Raw genomic sequence first — 19,922 nt, forward strand, 5'->3', positions numbered from 1 at the left:
AATTTTATTCAACCGTATAGCCGTTCCGGAGAAAAACGGTGATGTCATCATTAGTTCATTTCAATTTTCATACAGTGACAATGTGGGCTTTAGATCAGTAACTAGATCAGTAATTTAGTTTATATGGTTAATTTAGTTTAATAATTAGATTTATTTGGATATTTAGTTGAAAATGTATTGTCCCCAACTGAGCAAGCCAAGCCAGAGGCGACAGTGGCAAGGAAACCAAAACCCCATCAGGTGACCTAATGGAGTAAAATAAAACTTGGGAGAAACCAGGCTCAGTCGGGGGGCCAGTTCTCCTCTGGCCAATTAACAAACAGCATATGATTATTATTCTGGCAACTTTACAGGTCAGAGGTCATAATAAATCTGAATATTCGAAAGATCGGAGGCAACATGCCGGAGACGGGTTTACTGAGGATGCTGTATTGATTAAAGGGATAGTTCACCCAAAAATGAAAATTCTGACATTATCATTTACTCACCCTCAAGTTGTTCCAAAACTGTATAAGTTTCTTTGTTCTGCTGAACACAAAAGAAGATATTTTGAAGAATGTTTGTAACAAAGCAGATAGAGCAACCATTGACTACCATAGTAGGGGGGAAAAATACTATGGTAGTCAATGATTTTTGGGTGAACTATCCCTTTAAACAATTATTAAATTGCAATATTCGAAAGATTCGGAGTCATCACGCCGGAGACGGATTTATTGAGGATCCTGTATTGATGAAACAATTATTAAAGTGCAATATTCGAAAGATCTGAGGCAACACGCCGGAGACGGGTTTATTGAGGATGCCGTATTGATTAAACAATTATTAAAGTGCAATATTCGAAAGATCGGAGGCAACATGCCGGAGATGGGTTTATTGAGGATGACATATCGATATAACGATTTAACATATCGACATACAAGGAATTCCGCCCTTTGTTACTTCATACAGGGCCATCCTCAAAAAAAAAACTTTCAGAAACGTATTCGAAGCCTGAAGGAGTGTTTAGCATGAGAATCCAACTCTTTAACAGTGTAAATAAGTCAGAATGCATGAAATAGCATTAGTCCCCCCCTTTACATTTTTTTAAAAAACTTTTTAATGTTTAATCAAAATGTTATAACTGAATATTTTGGCAAAAATTAAAGACTTTGCTCTGGTGTCATATGAAAAGATGAAAACGAATCAACCACCAATGCATAGAACCATGTCCCGTCTTACTTTTCTTTTTCTTTCTGATAATCTGATACACTCGGATCATCACAACTTTAAAGGTCCCATGGCATGGCATTTTTCTATTTTTTTATAATGTTTCCTGAGGTGTACTTATATTGTTAGTATGATTTTTACATCATAAAATGTCATAATTTAGAAATAAAAGGCATTTTTTCTATACTGCTGTTTGCCCTGTGGCTGAAGGCCCTGTTACAAGAGGCGTGTCTGCTGTGAGACTTCAGTAAAAACGCCCACTGTTGTGATTGGTTGACATCTTTGCATTTGATATGAGCGGAGGGGGCGTGGTTTAACGGGGTCTACGAGGCACGAGCAGGCACGAGCTGCTGCCAGAGAGACGGATGGACCGGAGTTCACTTCACATCAGTTCTGTCAGTCTCAGTTCAGTGAACTGTTTTAGTTACTGCATATACTTCAGGTTATTAGTCTATTTCTAGTCGGAGGGGCTGTCACTCATGTCAGAAAGTTAGTAACTTTAGTAAATTATGGATTAGCGCTGACTAGAACGATTCAGTCCGATTTGGTGAACTGATTCAGTTCACTAAAAAGAACCGGTTCAAAAGAAAGATCGTTCGCGAACCGGACATCACTAATGTACCAGAGACGGAGCTCAGCGATTGCTAACAAAGTTATTTATAGTAACTACTGAGTTATGAGAGCGCTGTCAGTCAGCGCGAGTTTATTGTGTTTGTATCTGAGAGTTCTGAATAAACACGAGTCCCAGTCACGCCGAGTCCGTCTTCATCAGTATTCTACCAACTTTGTAACACATGCAAAGTACCATTACAGCTGTCGAGATGAACGAGTTACGAGTAAGTGTTGATAATACCATTATTTTTAGATATGTTCCTATCATATGTAAAGCGTCAGTGACGCGCATTGAGTACACAGCGCAAACAAAGACACAACAGCAGTAATCGAATGTAATCCAGTTTATTGTGGGAATAGCTGGCTAGCCTAGCCGGATACCCTCACGCTTACCCCCCTTCTGCTTAATCTCGCGCCGCGTTTGGTGCCTCCGCTGTGGGCCAGATGCAGTACTGGGGGTCGGGGATGTTGGAGGCCGACCAGCCAGTGCAGCCCGAGCCTCGGCGTGTGTAAGGTTTATCTCTAAAGATGTGACTCTGCTGATGTTGAGCAGAAACGACTGTATGCACATTGTAGAACAGATAGATGCGACGAGGACGTACAAAAACACTGACTCACAAGATAGAAAACACGAAAACACCGCTCTGTCGGGAGAGAGAGAAGCCGCAGCGTGTGCACGAATAATAAATAATTGGCTACACATAAGAAATCACTGATCACAGATCAGAAGGTACTGAAAAAAGACTTCTGTTTTCATTTGTACATCCAAACACTGAGAAACTGCCAGCGTTCACTCGTTCACAAGCAATGATCTATCGAGCGTTTGCATGGGCGTGCTAGATTCTCTGGGTGGGGGAAAGGGAGGTAACCGTTCCTGCTTGGACGTCAAACCAGGAGACTTCAGGATTGGCTCGTCTGGCCTGTCATTTTCTCAAAGGCAGAGAAAGACAGCCAGAACTCAGGTTTACACCGATCAACATTTCTATCCACTTGGGGACAATATTCAGGCTAGGGGAACTCATATTAATGTTGAAAAACCTCATAAAATGAAAATTTCATGCCATGGGACCTTTAAAGGGGCTATATGCGTTTTTCTGAAATTTAAACTCGCGACTGACACCTGTGGCCAAAAAATAGAACTGCTCTTATTTTCTGCTCGCGCTCGCAGCGGTGGTGACGTCACATCCGCAGACAGCGCGGGAAAAACCTACCCGCCAGAAAATAGGAAAAATAGGATACAGGCTTATAGGTGCACCCACTGTGAGCGGACAAGGTGTCAGTATGCTCATCAGGAGATGTTTGAGTCATAAATGGTAAAATAAAAAGGCTATTGTTACGTTTATTTTGGGGAAAAAGTTGCATATAGCCCCTTTAAGAGAAAAGTTGAAAAAAATATATATATTTAAAATTAATTTATATTTATAAATTAATAAATTAACAAATATTTATAAAAAAATATATAATAAAATTAATAAATACATAAAATATTAAAACATAATTGTACAAAATAAAAAACTGAGAATGAAGCAAATAAAATCAAATACAAAAACAAAACCCTTCAATACAAGATAAAACAAACTCAGAAAAAAAATCTCTGCAAAACAAAATCCAACAAACTCAGAAAAACAAAAACAAACAAACAAATAAAGAGGAAAAAAAGTAGTGAAACAAAAATCTGACCAAACAAACAGCTATATTCAGGTTATGTAAAGCGTTAACACTCAATCAGAAGTGTAATAATAATAAACGGCAGGTATAGTTACTGGACACACAAAACTACAAATTCACACAAACTCACACACAAATCCAAAGAGACTTCAGCAATCATCCTCAATAGCACACTTACTTCACTGCCTCGTACAAGCTTTAGACCAGTCTGTCATGTCCAATGTGTTCAATTCTCTCCGTCCATTTCTATCTGGCACTCTACAGGTACAGCAGATCACAGGGACACATATCAGATCCCTGAGAACCAGACACACCAATGCTATTGAAGATCCTAATCAGTCTCAGCCACAACACTAGAGCCACTGCGCTGCTACTGCCGAGTCGGTGTGTGTGGTGAGGGGCAGAGGGTGCGAGGGAAGCGTGAAAGCGGAGAGATTTTTTTCAGCCCTCCCATGAACTTAATTACTGTACAGTACCTGCTGGGCTTGCTTGTTAGCAAGAAGGCAAGTTGCCAGCTCATCTCTTTTAGAGAGCACATTTGTTAGGCGGAAGGTCTTGTAGCACTGAAGACTTACGGTCAAATCCAATAGGCAGAAACATTAGTTTATCATCAACAGCCAAACAACACAAACCAACAAAACTGCTGTCTAGAAATATCAGCCAATCAAGACAATTATGTTGACACCTACGAACAATGAGAGGAAAAAGAAAGCAGCACATTCAATTCCATGTAAATGCCTTTGGAAAAATATTCTAAGGTTGCAATGCAATCATAAATCAAATATTGCCTAAAGGGGACATATCATTTTACTGTTCTAGACAAACTCACACGCACAGCTCCTTTCTGGGAGATGTATTGAGTATTCACAATACAGTTGCAATGACTTTAAATGGACAGAATACTGAATTTGCACACTATATTTGCGACAATTAGATAGACAATTAATACATTTATATGAATCAGTTAAAACTGTTTACACCACTACTCAAAAAAAGTGTCTGTGTGCCTTTTTCATATATTAAAAAGTTTCTGTAAAAATACATTTAGGTAATTTTAGTGTTTTATTTTAAACTAGATTTTTTTAACTGTATTTTACTTCTTGAATTTAATATTTTGAATTTACTCTGTAATAATGGTTTCTCACAGGAAAAAAAGAAGTTTCAGTTCAAATGCATAAATATCAAGATAAATTTCTAATATCGTCAAAAGGCTGAAATATGTATTAATGTATATAATTTTTTTTATATATTATAAGAAAAAAGTATAAAAGAACAAAAATATCACAAACAATATAAAGTACATAAAATGCACAAAAAAGTAATATAAAATTTTACTTTTTTAATAATGGCTTTTCTATTTTATTATAAAAAAAAAAGATTTAAGATCAAATACATAAAGATCAAAATAAATGTATAATATAGTCAAAAGTCTTAAATGCACATTCAAATATATTATATGAATTGTTCAGCTATATTTCCCAGCACTAGTTTGAGGTCATAACCATGACACCATTAACATATGACCCTGTTTACATATTAATGTCTATTTTGTATTCAGCAACTTAGCCCACCCTGATGAATGAAAGTGTCAAGCAATGGTAGACAGAGGTTAGACAATCATAACATATAGGTCAATTACATACAGAAGCTTTAAAAGTACAGTAGCGAAAACTGATCTGACTGAAAGCTTGATCCGGTTTAGAGCACATAGCATACCAAAGGCATTCATATGCATTGAAATGAAGGACAGAAACCCACTGACCCACAAATGTGGGTCCTCTGTGTGTGGGTGTGGATTTGACCAGGTCTCTCCTTTCAGTCCAGATGTGGTCCCCAAGCCCCTTTCTCCAGGGCGAGACGCCCGGATCACGTTTCAGAGCCGTGTTTGAACTGCCTTGGCCAAATTACACAGTCAAACACAATGTAGCAGTCATCGCGGACCAGAAAAAACGGACATCCCTCCACCGGCAGGAAACTACACGGGGATTCAGATCCCACATGCTTGAGATAACTGTCTTTTCTGAGGGTGTGTCTGTATGTCTATGTAAAAGTACAGGGAGGTCCTATTTCCTATATCACAAACAACGCAGGTGCGACATGCATAAAATATGTATAATATGCAAGTAGATCAAGAAAAAATAAAAAAGCTACTTTAATGACAGTTAAATATATACTATACTATATACACCGATCAGGCATAACATTATGACCACTGATAGGTGAAGTGAATAACACTGATTATCTCTTCATCATGGCACCTGTTAGTGGGTTAGATATATTAGGCAGCAAGTGAACATTTTGTCCTCAAAGTTGATGTGTTAGAAGCAGGAAAAATGGGCCAGCGTAAGGATTTGAGCGAGTTTGACAAGGGCCAAATTGTGATGGCTAGACGACTGGGTCAAAACATCTCCAAAACTGCAGCTCTTGTGGGGTTTTCCTGGTCTGCAGTGGTCAGTATCTATCAAAAGTGGTCCAAGGAAGGAACAGTGGTGAACAGGTAACAGGGTCATGGTCAGCCAAGGCTCGTTGATGCACGTGGGGAGTGAAGGCTGGCCTGTGTGGTCCGGTAAAACAGACGAGCTACTGTAGCTCAAATTACTCAAGAAGTTAATGCTGGTTCTGATAGAAAGGTGTCAGAATACAGTGCATCTCAGTTTGTTGCGTATGGGGCGGCATAGCCGCAGACCAGTCAAGGTGCCCATGCTGACCCCTGTCCACCGCCAAAAGTGGATGCACTATGGGAAGAAGGCAAGCCAGCGGAGGCAGTGTGGTGCTTTGGGCAATGTTCTCCTGGGAAACCATGGGTCCTGCCATCCATGTGGATGTTACTTTGACACGTACTGCCTACCTAACCATTGTTGCAGACCATGTACACCCTTTCATGGAAAAGAAAAGAAAACACTAAAAACTAAAATCATTAACTTTAAAACACAATCAAAGCTTCAAAAAAACTGGAAAAAACGGGACCTTTAAAATATATTCAAATAGCAAACAGTAATTTTTAAATTGTAATAATATTTCACAATATTATTGTTTTTTTTGTTGTTGTATTTTTAATCTAATAAAAGCATCCTTAGTAAGCATGAGAGACTTGTGATATCTCTTCAGAAGACTTGGATTAAACCCACTTGATTCATACTGATTACTGATACGATGTGTTGAAAATATTGAATAGCTAGACTTTCAATGGATGGACAAAAAATTATGAGATATTATTAAAAATATCTATATGGCAGTTTTTCCCCATGGTATCGAAAATGGTATCCAATATCAATATGTTTCAAGGTATCGTATCAAAATGTGAGTATTGTAAAACTAGCAAACTTATGCGACTAGGTATACTAATCATAGCAAATTATCAACAAGATATAATTTATTATCTGCAAAACAAAGAAGAATCATCAGCTGCAAAGGATCACCAAACTATCAAAGCGAGAGTTTGGCTTGTGATCTGATCACAGGAGTGTCGACTGAATTTACAGTACAGCGCAAATTAATCAAAATAATCTTTAACAGCATCCACATAATCCAACTCCAAAACCAACATGGCTCCCTTCACGATGGAATTTAAGCAGCTCTCAGAGGGATGCTTCACTAAAGTTCGCACCGCCTCATCTTTCTTCACTGACCGGGACTTTGTTTTGGCAGATTTGATGACAAAGCAAGTCAAAATAACGTGAGCCAAAAGATTTAATGCTTTTTTTTACACCAGCTGCTGTTGGAGAAAGAATTCCCAAATTATACATGACATCAAGCATTTTCAGTAAGAAAGAGGACAAAAAAGGAATTCCCATTGGATTCTCGCCATTCCTGCCCTCCAGCTACATTTCATTAGGTCTTAGATCATCCCTCTTTCACCTGTATCAATCTGGGCACTAAGACGATATCTTGACAGGTACTGGGCACAGAATCCTGCAAACACACCTGGCTGGGCTCAAGAAAATGACCTTATTTGGAAAACCATGGATCTTACAAAGCTTGTCTGTAGGTCATCAATCCTACTCGGACTCATTTTCTGCCAAGATTTTGATCGAAAGCCATTTTATCTGTGAGATGTTCTGCACTGACTTCATCAAGGAAAGTTGAGTCTTGAAGAGTCAGACTTTTCATTGCAGACAATGTACGGTCCACTTTGCAGGACGGGACTGTTTGACCATAATGTCAATGACCAATCAGAGTTCATGCAAACACGACAATTCTCTCAACATTTACTCACCCTCAAGTCTATACAGACGCTCTTCTAAGTAACGCAAAAAAGATATTTGAAAGGCAATAAAGTGCAACAGTGACTGCCAAGTATTTTTGTTAGGGGTGTAACAATACCCTCATGTCACGATTCAATACATATCACGATACTGAACTCACGATATGATATCATTGCGATACTCCTATTGCGACATATGGTAGAAGGTTAATAAAAAATACTACATTTGGTATTAAATAGCTGCGGCTCAGAGGCTTGCTCCAAACACTTTTCGTTGCAGTGTACTTGTACATGTGTAATGACTATAAACTTGAATCTAATCAAATCTGAATCGAATCTAATTATTCATTATATTCAACACTATATATAGTAGTTTAATGTAGTACTGACACTAAAATTCTGTAAACTTTAATTTTTCTCACGCAGCAATTTTCATTTTGGGTAAACTATACCCAATATATATTGTCACTATCCACAATACATTTTATTGCGATATATTGTGACATGATATATTGTTACACCCCTAATTTTTGCATTCATTTTTTAAAATGGTTTTAATAAAAGTCTTTGTAAAAGAGTTCTAAGCAATAACCAAACCAACCAGGTACGAGGTAAATCCCAAAATTACAAACTTTTATTAGAAGCAAAAAAGAACTCGAAAATTGGACAAAAATGACAAGACTGTACAAGACTGTGTACTTCAACGAGGGAAAATCCCATGAAGCATTGCAAATGACAATCAAATAAAAAAATTATGTAGCATAACGAGGGATTTATAAGCTAGTTTTGTACACCACAAGCGTGACTTTGTGCCATATTGTACCAGATAAAAGCATTTCAAAACAAACTTCCTGGTTAAACATTCAAACACACTAGTGTGATCAATTGTACAGTATATTTTTACTTTTTATCGAATATTGCCAAAATTACCCACAAATTATGCTTTTTTTGGGGTCAAAATTTGGTGCATAAGCTCAGATAATAGAGGCCTAATAAATGCAAAACTTGTACTAATTGAAAGAAAAGTTGACTAAAAATATTCAATCCAATATTTGGTGATAATATATACTGACAAAGTTATAAGCAATTTTTTGTAGGCCATTGACAAAAAGATTAAATCCAATATTTGGTGATAATATAGACCAATGAGAAATTTATAAGCAATTTTTTGTAGGCCGGTCATTTTTGTCTGAGAACAAGTGTAACCAGGTGGTGAAACAAATTTTTTTTTAAATCTCAAATTTTGGGGGAAATAGTTATACCCTAGATGAGTAAAGTCAGTGAGTTTTAGTCCAAAGTTTTAATGTTAACTAGCTTTTTCGGGAAAAAGAAAATACTCTCCGGGTCAAAATGATCCAAACACAACATGAGGGTTAAAGGTTTTTAACTTATAATAAAAAAAAAACACTTCCCCTGTGGAACCTGACTTTTGAACTCTTTGGGGTCCAAAACAACATTGGACAAAAGAAACACAGGCATCTTATTTTTGTGTTCCACAGAAAATACACGTTTTGACAACATGACATGCATGAATGACCCATTGGCAGCCTATGATGATCACTAATAAAGACTCTTATGAAGGAATAAGGAAAATTCAGCCTTTTTCTTTGTTTCTGAGGCTTCTTTAAGATCCAATCCTAACATCAGTCATTCCAGTTGCACATTCTTGCAACATCTACTTACCTCCCCACCCACTGCTTTTCACTTTCAATTCTTACAAATCCTCTTATGTATTTGTTTTCTATCTCTACATTTTTCATTTCCCCTTTCAAGCTGACAATTCAGCCATTTAAAGTCATCTTTCTTTTCTTAACTAATGAGTCATCAGACAAATGTAATAATAAATATGCCATCCACTGTCAGTTCAGAATGTGTTTAGTAAAAACACAGACGGTTTTACATGTTCACAGACAGTGTTGTTGCGCTTGGGGAGAGACAGCGCAAACACTGAGGGATGTGGGACGTTAAACAGCCGTAGGGCTTGCAGGATGGCACAAAGGCACACCGAATGCAAGAACACATGCACACACGTATAAAGAAATGGATGTATGTCTAAACTGATCCATTAGCTGTTGCCTTTGGCACTCACGAAGACAATGACTACTCTCTTCCTTTGTAAGGAAACAAAGGCAACTCTGTTGCCCATCTGAAATGCACCGGTCTGACTACCGAACATCCTGTGGCGATCTACACTCAGGACTACTGATCATAAGAAACAGAAAAAATGAGAGTCTACAGGGTGAGTTAGTGCAGGTAATGCAAAGGTGAAAGGTTAAGTCCTACCTATCAGTGTCATCTTGACTCTTGGGATTAAAGTGGTGAACAGTCCCTCTCATGGCATTCATTCCATCCGAAACCCGGTTAACCCTCCGGGAGTACGGGTTGAGACCTCCGTCAGTCATGTAGCTGCAGACACACACACACACACAAATGCTAGTTTAACACACACAATATAAACAAGACGCAGCTGCAGGTCTGTTAATGGAGCAAGAACAGGCGGTCTTGTGAAACACTGCAGTTAAATATGTAGCGAGACGCATTAACAAAAAGATATTTTACATGATGTTGCCCACCGTCTGATGATCTATACTTCTAAGGCTCCTTTGACAGCATTTTGTGTCTGCACGTCCACATTCATAACAAATGAATTCAATTATCTCTTCAAACAGCGCAAAGACAAACGTTTGTCAATGTCTAGAGATATCAGCCACAGGAAAAACCAGTTTTACTACATGTGGTGGAAACGCATAGGTAGAGAAGTGCCATGTTAGAAGATCTTGCCATGGATCGTACAGAAAGGATATAGACACATACACTATATTTGAAATAGAACCTTTTTTAACATTATAAATGTCTTTACTGTCACTTTTGATCAATTTAATGCATCCTTGAATAAATGTATTAATTTCTTTAAGTTAAAAAAATAAATACAAAGTATTCTTACTGACCCAAAACTTTTGAACCGGTTGTACAATGTTGCAAAAGCTTTCCATTTCAGATAAATACTGTACTTTTGAACTTTCTATCATCAAAGAATCCTAAACAAAAAGTTTTACAAAACTGTTTTCAACATTGATAATAATCATAAATATTTCTTGAGCAGGAAATCATCATATTAGAATGATTTGTGAAGGATCATGTGACACTGAAGACTGGAGTGATGGAATAAAGCTTTGCATCACAGAAATTACATTATAAAATATATTCAAATAGAAAACATTATTTTACATTTTAATAATATTTCACAATATTACTGTTTTTTTTTGTACTTTTAATAAAATAAATGCAGCCTTGGTGAGCATAGAGACTTCTAAAAACATTTAAAATCTTACAGATCAAAAACTTTTGAATGGCAGTGTGTATATATATATATATATATATATATATATATATATATATATATATATGGGGAGATTTCAGACCATACAGAAAATGATATGAAGAAAGATCACAAATCACATATTGTTTTAATTAATTACAGATTTTCAGGGGGGTGATCAGTGTTGTTTAGTACTATTGGTATACTATTATAGTTTTTGATAATAGGTTTATTTTTTTTTAATTATTTTCATACAAGTTTTATCTTATTCAAAGTCTTGGTAATTTTGTTGTGTGTTGTAATTTGTATTACAATTTTTTTTTTTTTTTTTTTTATATGTCAATATAGCTTTCATTAAGTTTTAGTTTATTTTCTTTTAGGTTCTTCAACTTAAACTAAACGAAAATGAGAAATGTTGCCTTGACAACTAGCTGAAATATATTTTATTTTATTTCAAGTAATATTTTTTATGGTTTTGGTTTTAGTTAATAATAACCATGGCCGAGATGATTGGCATCTCAATAATTATGGTCTAGCAATTGCTATGGAAGATTCCATTTTATAACAAGCCATATTCCTCAAAGCCAATGTTTATACGAGTAAAAAATATAATATATAAGATTTGAATTTTTACAAACCCATACAAACATTGCATTTAAAAAAAAAAAATTAAATACACATCAAATATTATGACCATACATTTATCTCTGATAAGTTCCAGATGAAACCTCACACAGTATAACTATCAATATGAACTTTACAAACTTCTTTGGCTAGTATGAAACTCAATTCAAAAACAGTTAGTTTAACACCAACAAAACCATAACCAGTATGCAACTCAAAATATTCACTCACCTCACTAAAGGTCACAAACTAGGACTGCGACAATAATGGTTGGTTTCACATGACCATGTCTGTTGACTGTTGAGGTGTGCGCTTATGTGTTTATGTTCTTACTGTAAGCACCTATCTGTGTTCTTAATATCCCTAAGGACACACTGCATTGAGAAGTGAGGAGAGAGAGAAAATAAGACAGATTGTGGGTTGGACTGCAGGCAGAAGTGGACAGGTGAGCTGTGTGGGACAGTGTGTTTTAACCCGAGGCACAAGGTGGATGAGTGTTTACTCTGAGCCATTTAAGTGGATGTTCTACAGGTTCTCAAAGGACAGTCATTTGCCCTTTGGTGACAAGCAATATGAACCAAACACCAAACACTTAAAACTACAGCAGGGGGAGAGCAGCGCTGATAACAGGCTGATCTAATACCAGATAAGCTTGATGATTCTGGTTAATATGATTTTTGTTTACTGTACAACAGGTACATCTCATGCAGATAGACAGAACTACTACAACTAATACGGAATGACACCTTGTTTGCACGGTTAAAAAAAAATTAGAGACAAATATCTGGTTGCAAGAAGTCTTATATTTTAAATATATTCTACATTTTAATATATTTAGCTAAATAATCTAAGTAATAACTAATAATCCATAATAAATTACAATATCAGATCTCTGCTTAAAATGGGCGTGATTTAGTTTGGGTTGTGAGGTTTGCAGATGGTGACGACACAGCATTTTAATAGACACACATCCTTAAGCTTGAGCCCTCATTTCCTGCTGTGAAGCAATCACACGCTGAGTCAGGTGACTGCGTTTCATCATCTGGGCGGCTGACTAACCTGCTGGGCAGGTGGGAAATTTCCAAACAGCATACGCCACACTAATGATTTATGTTTTTCAGTTCAGGTAATTAAATAAATGAATCATCAGGTGTGATTCAGCTCAGAAAGATCAGAAGACAGGAAATATGAATTTCGCAATCCTGTGGGTGATCAATCATAATTTTCAAAATCATTTCAAAGATTTTGCAACTAGTACAGCAAAAATATTGAAATGGGCTTTTCTTTTTGTATTAAACCACAAAACTGACATAACCGTTTTAGTAGATTTATGTGACCATTTAACATTGATTAAATTGATTAAAAGTAATTTTATTTTAGTATGTACTCTGTAGCCTGCAGCAATTGTCTTACCATGGTACATGAATTTGGTAAATAAATAATACCATGGTACACATCAAAGTACCACCATTTGATACCATCACTGAACTGTACAAGCATTATACTTAGAGGTTATCGGTGATCGTGAATAAGGTCTGTTTACATGTTATAACTGGACAATATTTTCTATGCCTCATTGACAGGTGCGTTACTGGGCACATTTGAGATCAACGGCTTCTGTTTAACTTTCGTTACTGAGAAACAGAGTACAAAAAGTTAAACACTCTGTCCAACGGAGTTATTCATTTGCCCTGACCTGATAACCCTGCTACAAGTCATTCAACAGCAGTGACAGACAATGTATAATCAAACAAAAACCTGGTGTTAAGGGTTGAAAACCCGCTTTAAAAGAACAAAAATATTAGTTTCTATCTTTCATCAAAATGTAATAACTTTCTGTCTATAGTGTCTGTTGACATAACCAAGGATGATTAGGCAAGGAAAAATAAATAAAAACTGGCAGGAAAAAATAAATGTTTTTACAACAATAAAATTGCATCTACATTTCAATCTAACCCAATGGATAAAATCAGTTCCCTTCCTTTATGCTTTTCTACAAAATATTCAGTACTCAGTTAAAAGTTATTCAAAATAAAAAAACACCTCAATCAAATCTTAAATGGATAAAATCAGTACTTGTCCTTCAAATTCTTACAAAATATTCTGTCCTACAAATTCTTACAAAATATTCTGTAAAATGTTAATACAATGAAATAAAGCGTTACAAATATTTAATGCAATTAACGCAGTATCCGTTTTTTCTATCATCCTTTGGCTAGCGTTACAACATATGATCACGCTCTTATTTATGCAAATGCTTTTAAACCGTTCAAGCGCGACAAGACGAAAGAGAACGCGCTGTCTGTGAATGTCCTGTCTATGTGACACACACACACACACGATGCACAGAAAGACGCTCGCCAGAATCGAGTTCTCTTTCGTGCTTGAATGACTTAAAGTCTTGAAACGAACTTAAAGAGTTAGAAAATGAGATGCGCATCAGATCCACGTCATGTGCAACAACTGCAGATCTTAAAGCAACAGCAGCCTAATAATCCAGTTTCTGTGATGTCTGTCATTAATGTTAATCAAAGAACAAAGGTTACAAAGAAAATTGTAGCTTTAATAAGGATTAATCTATATTTAATTGATAATTTATGCAGTTAAGAAAGGCGTTTGATAACTTTATTTAATTTCTGCATATGCCAGGCAGGAAGGCCACAGGTAAATATGACATTTATCAGTAATTGTTTTAAATTCACTTAATTAAAAGCGATTTTTTAAAGCCTAATAAAGGTTGAAATTGATAGCATTCAATTATACTGTAACGTTGAATGTCTATCATTAATGTTTAAAAGAAATCTATTTCATAGCGATATCAGTTCCGACTAGGCCTGTCGCGATAGTCAATAAATCAATTAATCGCACGATACAAAAAATGAGCTTGATAATTTTTCCGGCCGCGATAATTTCCAGCATCCGTTTTTATATCCATTTTTGCGGAGCGTTACATTATATGATGATGCTCTTGTGTAAATGCTTGTAAGCGCGATAAGACACAAGAGAATGCGCTGTATGTCAATGTCCTGTCTGTGTGGCTGCGTCTCATGTCAGCTAATCGAGGGACACACTGACACACACACACACTCGACGCACAGACAGACTTGCGTCAGTCTCCTGCTCACATAGAGTTCTCTTTTGTTCATGAACAAACAATAACAACAACACAGAGAATTTTGAGTATTCTCATATTAGGAGTCTTAAATTAGTTAAATAACGTCTTAAATTAACTTAAAGAGTTGTGAGGAAATAAGATACGCGTGAAATCCGCATCATGTTCGGCAGCGGCTGTTCTTAAAGTGACAGGAGCACGGATGATGCCTGTCATTAATGTTCATCAATGAACAACGGGAACAGAGGAAAGTGTAGTTTTAATGATGATTAATCTACATTTAATTTATTATTTATGCAGTTAAGAAAGGTGTTTGATAACTATTACATTTCGGTATATGTCTGACAGGGAAGGCACAGGTAAAAATAGCATTTATTATAATGAGGTTATGTAAAGATTGTTTTAAGTTCACTTAAATTAAAAGTTGTTTTTTTAAAGCCTAATAAATGTTGAAATTGGTAGCTTTCCGTTATACTAATATAATGTCATTAATGTTTCATAGAGACATCAGTGATACTGATATTCATAAAAACATGACAATACAACACGCTTAAAATATGCAAAATGCATGTTTAAAGTAACTGAAATTATTACAATATCAAAACATTAAAAACGTATTAATCGTGATTAATTACAGAATTTTTTTAAATTAATTAGTTAATTTTTTTTTATCGATTCCCAGCACTGCCTAAAACACAATCATCCGTTGCAGTTTTCCCAGCTGTTGGACAGAGTCCATTGCTTTTTTTGTTTTGGTTGTTTTGTTCATTTATTGTGGATATTTAAAATGCTAAAACTGATATTTAAAAATGTTTTCAGTGTTAAATAGTCTTTAGAAATAACAGTTTATTGATCTTTGAAAAGGTGTCTGCATTATTATGCCATTATCATTATTTTAGATGAAAATGGTCTCAGAACGACAATATTATCGTTTATCGCAATAATTTCTTGGCCAATTTATCGTTCAGCTAAATTTGTTATCGTGACAGGCCTAGTACCGACATTAGTATCAGTGATACTGGCCTTCATTCATAAAAGATGCCATTACAACAAATATTTAAGTCTTTATGTTGTTTCTACAATAATTTGGAGAGCAACTGTGAAATTATTAAAAACTCCAATGTTTTTAATCATGATTAGTTACAGATTTTTTTTTGATTAATTAGTTATTTTTTTAATCGATTGATAGCACTAGAAATATATATAAAAATCACAACCACCACAATTCAATCTCAGTGAATAAAATCAACATATCATCTCCCTACATAATCTCCCACAAAACCTTCTTTAAATGCCCTTTGTGTAGTCTTTATCCGATTATTCGAACATGCAACTACGGTGGTACTGAGATAAGCTAGTAAAAAGACACTAATCCAAAGCAAGACATCAGGTTTTAGAAACAGAATTTGCTGTAAGTACCCAATGTTGACTGCGTTTCAAAATCTATCCATATATGGTCTCCGTAATTGGGCTTAAAAGCTTTCCAACTATGATCAAATGTCTCACAAAGATTTTCTTGTGGTGACAGAATCACTCTACTGGAATTCAGCAGTGAGCAGAAGGAATATGAGAATCCAATAAAAGGTGTCTGTCTGATTCCTGTTTGAACAGGACTAGAGAAAGATTATGCACGAAAACTTCTGCATCTGCTGTGTTTGTGCATTTAGTCGCATTTCTAAATTTGGAAGTGACCTCATATCTCTACCAATGGGTCAAAAGGTTGCAGATTTTTCCATGAAAACTCAGCTAAATGCATCTCTGCGAGGTAAATGCAAGCACTCGTTCTCTTTGTGCCCCAAGTATTCATATATATTCACCCTCTCTCAGGATTCAACCATGAATATTTCCCATGACCCTTGACTCCCATCCTCTTACCACAGGCTACATGTTGCGTTTTCATGTCTTACTGACAGACAGCGGAATGAACAGCTGATAACAGACATATTAACAAAATAACTGCTAACATGAAAGAGCTATTGATTTTATCTTACAGCAGTGGGACTCTAATGCACATTTATGTCAGTAGCTACTGAAAGCTGCATGCAGAAGAAGGCGAGCTAAGGATGTGATTGCATGGTCCAAAACAAAGCCAAGAGCCAAGAAACAAAGCCATCTAAACATACTGTAATTTGCATGTTGCCACAAACCACACCAGTACACCAGGAACTTTGAGCATGCAGGCAAAAACTGGCAGAGCTATAGTGTGCGGCACAATGAAAGAGTGAAGTGCATAAAGAAAGCTGGATCGGCGTTACATGATTACATGCTAAAGAGCTGTGGCTAACCGCTCATGGGACACAGTAGGAATTCAGTGCAGGGCGCATCGAGTGCACTTGCACCAACACTGCATCTTTAGATATATAGCGCTAAACGGACATTATAACTTGTTAAAAAGATAAATTGCACATTTTTGTAGCTATCAAAATGTAGCTTATTTAAAAAAGTTTATTTGATTGATTGAAAATTCATTGATTATAACATTTTAGTTTGGAAGTGACAAAATAAACTAGTCAAAAAGGACTAACTAAAGAGCGCCACTCAGAGGCAGATGCTAAGAGATGCATTCTTACCTGTATGATTCCTGTATCAAGTCTTACAGAAATTGTGTTTATTTATATATATATATATATATATATATATATATATATATATATATATATATATATATATATATATATATATATATATATATATATATATATATATATATATATATATAAATATATATATATATATATAGGGAGTGCAGAATTATTAGGCACGTTGATTTTCTGATCATATTTTTTTTTCAGGCACATTTGACCAATTCCGAACCACAGTAATCCTAATAACTACTATTGATTTAGTATTTAATAATGTATAAGTGATATATAATTGTTCATGAAGGCTGGAAATGAAAATCACCTTATATTCAGGTGTGCAGAATTATTAGGCATGTTTTCTTTTACAGATAAATTGAGCCAAAAAAGAGATTTAACTCAGACTGAAAAGTCAAAAAGTATTAAATGCCCATGAGAAGGATGCAATACTAATGCAATACTAGACATTGCAGTTAAGGCGTGACCATTGGACAGTGAAATGCTCGTTGGGTCAGCAGGGTCAGACAAAAACAGGTGGTGAAGAAAAGACACCTGTTAACCGCCCTTTAGTCTCCAGTGCCACCATTTTCCAGAGCTTCAACCTACCTGGAGTCTCCAGAAGTGCAAGGTGTCAGGATCTCAGAGACTTCAGTTAGGTAAAGAATCCTAAAAAATGACCCCCACTAGATAAGAATCATAAGCTGAAGTGTTGTAAAATACATGAAGAAGGTTTTTTTATAGGCTTTATGGACAGATATGTTGAGAGTGACTCTTGAAGGACCAGCTATATATATATATATATATATATATATATATATATATATATATATATATATATATATATATATATATATATATATATATATATATATACACACACATATATATATATATATATATACATACATACATACATACATACATACATACATACATATACATATATATATATATATATATATATATATATATATATATATATATATATATATACATATAGAAATAGAAATGATTGTAAATGAGCATAAGCCGTGTACGGTTCGCCATTCTTACATCTAGCTACCGCTCAGGCAGTTTGGCGTAACTTTGCCTGGAACGCTACAAAGTCATGAGTCGTGGTTTGAAGTCGTAACTTACGGGCTCAAAAACCTGCCTGGAACACAGCATTAGTCCTGTCATCCTCCGTTTCCCTCCCTGTCCTAGGTTACAAATGGTTTGATTAAGTTGTCACAAGTGTTTCACGTTTCTGTGATTGGTTTATACGGTGCGTTAAAGGGATAATTCACCCAAAAATGATTTGATTTACTCGCCCTCAAGTCATCCTAGGTGCATATGACATTCTTCTTTCAGACGAATACAATCAGAGTTATATTAAAAAATGTCCTGGCTCTTCCAAGTATTATAATGGCAGTGAATGTCAGCCCAAAATTTGAAAGCCAAAAAATTGTATCCATCCATTATAAAAGTACTCCACACGGCTCTGGGGGGTTAATAAAGGCCTTCTGAAGTGAATCGATGGGTTTTTGTAAGAAAAATATCCATATTTAATACATTATAAAGAAAAATATCTATCTCTTGGCGGACTGGCTTTCATATTCAACTTACGAAGAAAGTGTAACGCCTCTCGCAGTTCAAAATGCTTACTCTACGTCCGATGTCAATGTCTCGCCAGTTACGCTTTTTTCAGCTTGAAAGCTGATGTTTCATCTATAAATAGTAATGCCCATGAAACATTTGAACACTTTTGCAAACACACCATCAAAGCAAACTCACCCACTGGAGACACCATCCACCCTCATGCTCTTTCCCAGGACGTCACCATCACTCATGTACCCTGCCGTTTCCATGGCGACGCCCTCAGGCTCCTCCACCTTCTCTGAGAGTTCAAGGCCGCAGACGACTGTGTTGTGTGTGCAGGTCTGATGCCTGTGTGTGTGCCGTCCACAGCCACTGCCGTGGTGGACGAACGTGTTTCCTGAAGAGGGGGCATCACCAGCTTGTAGGCGAGGGCTGGATGAGCCCAGCCGCCATGGCAGTGCAGAAGCAGGGCGGGAACTGAGGGCAAGCAGGGCCCTCTCATTGATCTCTGTGGTTACTGTGCTGTCGAAGGTTGTCTCGAGGGTGCTGGTAGGTAGTCAGACAGAAAAAAATAAGTTAATGACATAATCATAAACTATAAGTCAAAATCTTATGGGATATTTGTCACTTTGACACAGCTGGGAATGTAAAAATACTGTTGTATCAAATTTTTTAAATGTTATGCTGACCATTTTTTGATACTCATTTTTGGAGTTTGTCCCCATTCATTTTCATTCCATGGAAAAAAACAACAGGTTCATTCTCAAAAATGTACAAAAGTTTTGAATTATGTTCTTCTATAAAATCAGCTTTTTTGTTAACATCTAAACTTTGTTCTTTATTTTATTTCAATTAATGAAAAAAGTGTAACATCACTGACAATACCATGTGACAAATGAATTTAAGATGGTGATCAAACCAGTGATGACATATTTATATTATATTTGTATTGATTTTGTTTGCACACTTGTTAGACCTAGTACATAATGCTTAACACCTATTCTTAACCTAAACAATGTA

General features: G+C 35.9%; 1 protein-coding gene across 3 annotated transcripts in view; it reads right to left on the minus strand.

Annotated features, from left to right (window-relative positions):
- nav2b (neuron navigator 2b) overlaps positions 1-19,922 on the minus strand; it is an 84,123-nt gene that overhangs the window by 38,536 nt on the left and 25,665 nt on the right. For all 3 annotated transcript variants that reach the window (XM_079810026.1, XM_079810025.1, XM_079810024.1), the window contains exons 11-12: positions 19,098-19,448; positions 9,974-10,096 (exon numbers count right to left, since the gene is read on the minus strand). In XM_079810026.1, the coding sequence (XP_079666152.1) occupies positions 9,974-10,096; positions 19,098-19,448 (474 nt within the window). The remainder of the gene's footprint in view (positions 1-9,973; positions 10,097-19,097; positions 19,449-19,922) is intronic.

This window comes from Gobio gobio (assembly GCF_949357685.1).
Source record: "Gobio gobio genome assembly, chromosome: 25".
NCBI classification, from domain to species: Eukaryota; Metazoa; Chordata; class Actinopteri; order Cypriniformes; family Gobionidae; genus Gobio; species Gobio gobio.